This window comes from Benincasa hispida, chromosome 2, assembly GCF_027475165.1.
Source record: "Benincasa hispida cultivar pf3 chromosome 2, pf3_genome.v1.1, whole genome shotgun sequence".
Taxonomy (NCBI): domain Eukaryota; kingdom Viridiplantae; phylum Streptophyta; class Magnoliopsida; order Cucurbitales; family Cucurbitaceae; genus Benincasa; species Benincasa hispida.
Genome location: NC_143479.1, coordinates 11,716,246 through 11,724,269, shown reverse-complemented (window position 1 = coordinate 11,724,269; position 8,024 = coordinate 11,716,246). Strand labels below are relative to the sequence as shown.

Below are 8,024 nucleotides of genomic sequence, written 5' to 3'. Positions count from 1 at the left end.
ATATCGTACTGCAACTGCTATCTGGCAATCTGAAAATCGAGACTAAAACGTGAGAGTTGAAGAGATGGCTGAGAAGGGAGGAGATCTGTGTGTGAAAGGTGTGAGTGAGGATTTTGCTATACAAAATCAAAAAAATCCAAACTACACTTGAATTTCCTTAATTAGATTTGCCACCCTTAGTTGCATGTACTAAATAAAAAGACTTTTTTGGGGTGTTTGGCTCACCAACATGAGTTGAGTTGAGTTAGTATAATATATCAACTCATTGTGGCCTACCAACTTTAAATGTTGATGGAGTTGAGTTGGTATATTTTATCAACTCACCTTAACGCATCCTAACTCATCCCACCTCACCCCAACTATCCATTCTTCCTATTTTTTTCAATGGCTTCACCTATCGGCCACTATCACACTCTGAGAATTAACTCTGGACTCCGACAACCACCTCTGATGAAAACTTCAATGACCAATCCAAGCTTCGACAACCACCTCTGATGACAACTCCAACGACTAACTCCAAGCTTCAATAATCACCTCCGATGACAATTTCGACGACCAACTCTGAGCTCCGACAACCTTTGAGTGACCAACTTCGACAACCAATTCTGGCATCCGACAACCACTTCCATTGACCCAACTTCGACAACCACCTTTGCGTTAACAACTCCCATGACCAATTGGCTCTGACAACAAACTTCGATGACCAACTCTGACAACCACCTTCGTAGGCTCCGACAACCACCTTCGACTACAAACTTTGATGAAAATCAGTTTCGATAATCACCTTTGAGTGACAACTCCGATGGCCAACTCGAGGCTTTGACAACCACCTTGGACGATAAACTCAAACAACCAACTCTAATACGACCTTCATGCGACTAACTTTAGACTCTGATAGTCACCTCCAACTACAATCTCCAGCGAAAATCATATTTGATAATCAACTTCGGCCATATAAACTATCGCCGAGGATAGTTCTTTACCGTGAACCGACCACTTTCGTCCGACCAACTCTGGGATTCGAAAACCACCTCCGATGACAAACTTCGACAACCAAATCCAATACACCTTCATCTGACCAACTTCAGGTTCCGAAAACCGCCTTAGACTACAAACTCCAGCAAAAATCATCTTCGATAATCAACTTCGACAACCACTTCCGATTATTATAAGACTGATGGCTGTTAAAGTAAGTTTTAGGGTTGTTGATTATATAAAAAATATTATTTTGTCTACATTAAGTACAATATTTATACGTAATGAATTTACATATCAAACGAGTGTTAAGAATATTTAGACGAAAAGTACGTATGCAATTGAAAAGTATGTAACACATAGCAAGATTTTTTTTTTCTAGAACATTTTCTAGTAAGAATTAGTGAAAAATAGAGATCTGTTTTCTGATGACCCTCCAAATTTGGAGGAAATGAAAGTGAAACTGTTGAAGAAACATGGTGACATTCCATTTTTTGTTGCGATGATGGGGAAGATCTATTTAAAAAGATTTATGACACAATAAAAACATAGAGCAACAATAGGAAGAAAAAGAAAAAGAAGTAGATGATAATGAAATTCATGGAGAAAAATTAGCTAGAATCAAAAGATTTTATTTCGCTTTAGTTTCTCATTTTATTTAACCATATTTCTACCATAAATGTAATGAGTTAATTGTTGTTCATAGGCCAAGAAAGAAAGAAAGAAATAAAAGTTTTAAAAATTCAAAGAAAATAATTGTAATCCATATTTTATTCAAATAAAGATGGCTAGAATTATTGAATAAAAAAGTCTCAAAACAAAAATAGTAATCATAAAGGCATATTATTTAGAGTTCAAAAAACTACATCAAATACCCAAACATATGAACTCAACTCTGCACCCTAAGTACAGACATATGAACTGAGACCAAATAATTCTACACTCCAAACACAGACATACGAACTCTATAGATATATGAACTCCACGGACATGAACTCTAGATATCCTATCTCAACTCAGCATCCCAAACAACCTTTTTGTGAGTTCAAAAACTTCATAACCCAACTGGACACATTCCATATTAGAGGTGTTCAAAAAACTCGGTAACTCGACCAACCCGGACTATCCAACCCAAACCGCAAGAGTTGGGTTGGGTTAAAATTTTTTAAAAATATTAAATTCGGGTTGGGTCTTGGGTTACCCCATTTCATTTTCGGGTTAACCCGACCCGAATATATATATATATATATATATATAATGAAATAAAACATAAAACCGGCAGATCGTATAGCATTACTCAGCGATCGTGTAGCATTTTGTAAGTGATCGTGTAGCATTTGGTAAGCGATCGTATAACATTGGGTAGACGATTATATAGCATTGGATAGGCGACCGTATAGCATTTTGTTACTCAGCGATCGTGTGGCAGAGTTAAGCGATCGTGTAGCCGAGCTCAACGATCGTGTAACATTTGATAAGCGATCGTATAACATTTGGTAGTCGACCGTATAGCATTGGATAGACGATCGTATAGCATTTTGTTACTCAACGATCGTGTAGCATTTGGTAAGCGATCATGTAGCATTTGGTAAGCGATCGTATAGCATTGGGTAGGCGATTGTATAGTATTGGGTAGACGATCGTATAACATTTTGTTACTCAGCGATCGTGTAGCAGAGCTAAGCGGTCGTGTAGCCGAGCTCAGCGATCGTGTAGCATTTGGTTAGCGATTGTATAACATTGGTAGGCGATCATGTAGTATTTGCTATTTGGTAAGCGATTGTGTAACAGAATCGGTGACCCAACCCGACCCAACCCATAAATTTTGGGTTGGGTTGACCTTCCAAAAATGAAATAATAAGGTTCATTTTTAGCCAATCCGAGTCCACAAAATTCTTCCAACCCGATTCAACCCGAACTATATACACCCTATTCCATATGAAGAGGTGGCTTTGGGCAGCCCTTAAATTTGGGCCCAAGATAAGCCCAAATGAAGGGCATAAGCTCAAATGGGCCGAATAAAAACTAAAACTAGCGGCAATTTGAAAACAGATAAAAAAAAAAACACGCTTGGTGTGAGATAAGTTGAATTTTGAAAAGTTGCTTCTTACAGGATCCCAGTCGCCAGTTTCGCTCACCATGGAAGAGAACGCATTTCATCCTGTAATTCTTTCATCTCCATGTTTAATCGTTTTCATCCAAGTTTAATTCGACGATTCTTTGTTCTTAAATGTCTGCTACGTTTATATTTTCTCTTCAATTATGTATAATTGACAGGATCTGATTCACGCCATCTTCAAGCTCGAGTGGAGCAGAAGATCACTTGGTTCGGACTTCGGATCACTCTATCCTTCTGTCTATCTATCTGTTTTGAATTCTTCGTTCCCTCTTTTTTGATCACTTCTTCATTTCCTGCTTTGGTGCTCGCATTTCCCCAGAGCGCGAGAAAAATGAGAATCCGGATGCTATGGATTGTGAGGTGATTCCCCTTCCCTGAGTTTCTTGTGATTTTTACTGTTTAATCGCTACTGCTTTCTTTTGTGAAAATGTTTGTTGTCGTTTTTCGTTTCGGTTTCACTGGTACTTAGGTTAATCTTAGAATGCTTTGTTAGTTCTTGAATTTCTCACGATTCCACCAATTTTATGCACATTTCTACTACCAAACATTTGCACAGGGCAGAAGTATATATGGAAAGTTGATATGTAGTCTAGCGAATTTAACTACAAGTCAGTGATTATCTATCTTGTTGTAAACATGGAGTTAGGTTTTTTCTCGACTAGACCAGTGGAGTTGATCTCTAGCTTACAATTTTTTTTCAGGTTGACGCTGGAACATCCAAGAAGAGCAGGCCGATGTCAGGTATCATTAATTTTTAGTTTACTTCAACTACTTACTAATATTTCATTTTTAAATTAGAGTTTCTATTAAGCATGCTATTTTCTATGGAGCTCGTGTTATTTGAATGGTTACCATCTACCGGAAGATGCAAAATCTATTTCTGACCTTGCGATTCCCATGCAGCCAATGCAAATGCTCTTAAATTGAGCTCTAAACTTGTACAAATTTTTGTCTCAGGTATTTATGGTGAAAAGTCAGATGCTTAATTTGGTGTCCAACTGTTTCCTTCTTCTCTTAGGTTAGCTTTTCTATTTGTGCAGAGGCTGTGCAGCGCGCTGCAACAATTGCTGAAGCAGAAGGTATTAACAGAATTGAAGCCACTCATTTGGAGAGAATTCTTCCGCAGTTACTACTGGATTTTTGAGGTAGCATTCCATTCCACACAATTCGATGTCTTGCTCTTGAAGGTTAAGTTCTTGATTTATCGAAGTGATTATTTGGCCTGTATCAGTCATTAATGAGTAAGTTTGCTGATATGAAAGATGTCTCACAAACTTAATGAGATTGGGAGGGGGGGAGTGGTTTGCAATTGGGAGAGTTGGGGAGACTTCTCAAGTTTTGTAGTCTTCTTCTGATCCCAATACAAACATCAATCTGGTTCATCAGTCCAATTCTAACTGAGTGCTTCATAGTCTAGAGAATACAGCTTGGTGTTGATGTGGATAAATTTCTCAATGAAAGAACTTTCAATCCGTTAAAAAATGTCTATGAAGCTGGGTCTTGGTGTTGTCAAGTTATAATGGCTTCTATAATAGATTCCTCTATAATCAGTTAAAAAAATGTATTTCCAGGAGAACCAGGCAGCTAGTAAAAGAACTTGTATGAGAAGGGTGCCTGATTCATGTTCTTCCACTATCAAATAACTTATCGTGATTAGTAAGTAGTAGAAAGACGAGCCTTTCTTTGATGAAGGCACAATAAGAAATAGAAAAGCAGAAAAATAGAAAGGTAGAAAATATGAATTTCCTTGATCAAAATTTTATAGTCCTGTCCAGGGACTTTCTAGGGCAGAAAAGTTACATCCACCAGAATGTGAATGGTAGATATGGTACTATGGTAGCAGATAATGACCATTTAACATGCTATCCAGGGTTCATATTGTTAGGATGCCAGTGGACTGCCTCAATGGATGCTTAGTAAATAAAAGTAGTTACGTTTTATCATTTGATGTGTAATGTTGGGTGTTCTAAAGCATATGCATAATATTTTATGAAATGCTTACTGAGATGGACAAATATCTTGGTTGCAATCTGGATTATAGTAATAGACCAGTAGCTCTTTTTCCTGGCTCTCTTAAACTGATTTTTATCCTGTTAGCGGTGTTCCTCATCTTTCCTAAACCTTGTTATTTCATTTCCAAAATTGACGGTGAGGTTTTGCCTTAAGAATATGCAAGTGGATGATTAAAGACAATACAAATATGCAAATATATATATATTTGATTGACAATGCCCATCGTTGGAAGCAGAATCTAACAGATAACGTTCTTATACATGCATTATTATTTTAGACATTTTGAGAGGGAGTTTCAGGTACATCGTGCTTGATTTGTGACAGCATGCATCGGACATCCTTACTGTTAGGCCTCTCTTTTGGATTATCCATAGTGCAAAAGCAGGCAATTTTGAGGGCCAAAAGCATTTGCTCCTCCCAGCCATTTCCCAGGAGCTTTGGATCAATGGCTCCCTTAGGATTATCCGAAGTCATAACATTTTTCATCCACTTAACCAAACTCATCTCATCCGTGTTCTGGAAAAACTCATCAGATGGAAGTTTCCCTATCACCAAGACACCTAGCAGAACCCCGAAGCCGTATATGTCGCATTTATCAGTGAACTTCAATGTCTGATGATACTCCGGTGCGATGTATCCTACAGTACCTGCAACATTTGAAGCTGTCATGTGAGTTTGGGCATCAGGCATTGCTTTTGCCAGCCCGAAATCAGCAATTCGAGCTTCCATGTCATCATCGAGCAAAACATTTGCAGGCTTCAGATCTCTGTGAATAATACGTGGGGTATGGTTCATGTGTAGATACTCCAGCCCAGATGCCACTCCAAGAGCAATGTTATGTCGAGTAAGCCAATTTAGTTCTTTCACACCTGCTGAAACCTGATTCAACATATCTTGCAAGCTGCCATTCTTCATCAATTCATACACAAGGTAGTGGCAATCAGGACGAGGGACATGAGCCACAAGAGGAAGAAGATTCCGATGCCGGATTTCACCTACAGTTCTGATCTCCGACTTAATTTGACGCATTTTCTTGCTCATAAGTCTGCTATCTTCATCAGCTAACTCAGCCGCGTCCTTGGGGGGTTGAGTTATCTTCTTAATCGCAAACATTTTCCCGCTTTTTTCAGGTAATTCAGCCTTGTAAACTTCTCCACATCCACCTTTTCCAATCAGCTCCAAAGATGCAAGCGCATCGTCTTTCTCTAGAAAAGCCAAATCATCTCTTTTTATCAACTTAGGAGCAAAGATAGACGGACCTGAATTCTTGCTTCCACCTTTAATAGCTGCTATGACGAGTTTAAACAGTAGAGAAAAGATAAACCCCGATAAACTTCCAGCAATTGCTCCAGCAAGAAACCCAAGTATCCAAGAAATTATCTTCTTTGTTTTATTTTTCCGGCGCGGGGATGTCGCGGGAGCTGGAGCTTGAGCTTGAGCACTCGAAGTTGGCGCTGTAGCGGCGGCTCTGTGCGTACCTTTCGTACTGGAATTCTCAGCTAACTTATAACGCTTGGGAACTTCGGTAGCCGAGTGGAACTCAACACCCTTTACGATGGAGGCTGAAGTTTCGAGAAGGCGATTTCCAGAGAAGTTGAAGACTCGAAGATTACGGAAAGAACGAATTGAAGCTGGGATCTTCCCTGTGAAGTAATTATTTGCTATGGAGAGACTTTCCAGGTTGGGGAAATGCTTCAAGAAATACAAATTGCCCGTGAATTTATTGGACGAAAGATCGATGACTCGAAGGCGAATCAGCGAGGACAATCCAGACGGAACTTTTCCAGAAAGCTTGTTGTTTTGGAGATCGAGAATTTCCAGTTTCCGGCAGTCCACGATTTCGGAAGGTACTCGGTCAACGAGGTGATTATTAGAAATCGTAAGCTCTTTCAATTCCGTGAGCCGGCCGATAGCCGGAGAAAGAGAACCAGTGAGACCTTTGGAGTTGAAAATGAGCCTGGTAATCCTTAAAACATAAGTGCCGTTGTCGGAGAGCCGCCGCTCACAGAACACACCGGTATTGTGGCATGGGGAGGGGGAGAGTTGACCGTCAATGCCCAAGTCATTTTTAATGATGGAAAAGGCTGTAAGATCTGAAGGATCAAGGTTCAGTCGGGCATGGACATGGAGGAGGAGGGAGAGAAAAGCGAAGAATGGAAGGAGTTTGGAGGAAGGTGAAGCCATTTTTTCCGGCGGCGTATGAACGGAGTTTTGCAGGGAGGAAAGACTTGGCAGTAATGTTGGACGTGGTCTTCTTCTTCTTTATAGGGGCCTCTATCAGTGAGAATGGGGATCGCACTGGGATCGGTGGAGCCCAGTTTAATTTTCCTTTTTATTTACCCTCTCCAGTTCCACGAAGACGACAGAATGGCCGAGGTTGATTGGTCTGATTTTTTCCACAATGATTTTCCCTTTCTTTTTCTTCTTTTGGTTAGAATTCATGGATAACGTTGGTAATAATTAGATATTAGAATCTCGATTTTAGTGGGGAAGAATGCTACTAAAACCATCCGATTACTAGATGGCGATTGCACCTTCAATTTACATTTTTTTCCCCCGATCAATTGTGATGCATGGACCTAAAATGAGCTTAGGTTACTTTTACTAAATCATAATTAAAATTATTGCAATTATAATAAGTTTATGTTTTATAAATCTATCAATAAAAGTTTAGTTCAACTCTTTGTGTTAAAGATCCAGAGGTCCGTGGTTTAAATCTCTCTCAATTTGTATTAAAAAAAGAATTTACATTTATATATCAATCTTAATGAGCCTCACTTGCAAAGGGAATCATATGTCTTTGATTTTGTATATTACAAATATCGATGAAATCATAATGAATCGTAATAAAATCGAATCACAAACGTAATTAGATTGTTTTTTTTATCGCATTTATCTAAAAGTATGAATTTGTCAC

The 8,024-nt window shown here is 39.0% G+C and overlaps 2 protein-coding genes across 3 annotated transcripts; one reads left to right on the top strand and one right to left on the bottom strand.

Moving 5' to 3' along the window:
* Positions 1–3,016: 3,016 nt before the first annotated feature.
* Positions 3,017–4,485, top strand: LOC120071162 (centromere protein X). Of its 2 annotated transcripts, XM_039023267.2 has the most exons (6): positions 3,025–3,138; positions 3,253–3,301; positions 3,414–3,454; positions 3,796–3,835; positions 3,998–4,051; positions 4,135–4,485. In XM_039023267.2, the coding sequence occupies exons 1-6, from the start codon at positions 3,115–3,117 to the stop codon at positions 4,236–4,238; spliced, it is 312 nt and encodes a 103-aa protein (XP_038879195.1). In that variant the 5' UTR covers positions 3,025–3,114; the 3' UTR covers positions 4,239–4,485. The 2 variants fall into 2 exon arrangements, with proteins under 2 accessions (XP_038879196.1, XP_038879195.1); XM_039023268.2 differs by lacking the exon at positions 3,998–4,051 and having other exon boundaries at positions 3,017–3,138.
* A 792-nt stretch (positions 4,486–5,277) lies between these two features.
* SOBIR1 (Leucine-rich repeat protein kinase family protein) lies at positions 5,278–7,665 on the bottom strand. The gene has a single exon (XM_039023266.2). It carries the CDS (start codon positions 7,289–7,291, stop codon positions 5,381–5,383), a length of 1,911 nt encoding a protein of 636 aa, XP_038879194.1. The 5' UTR covers positions 7,292–7,665; the 3' UTR covers positions 5,278–5,380.
* Between the last annotated feature and the right edge of the window lie 359 nt (positions 7,666–8,024).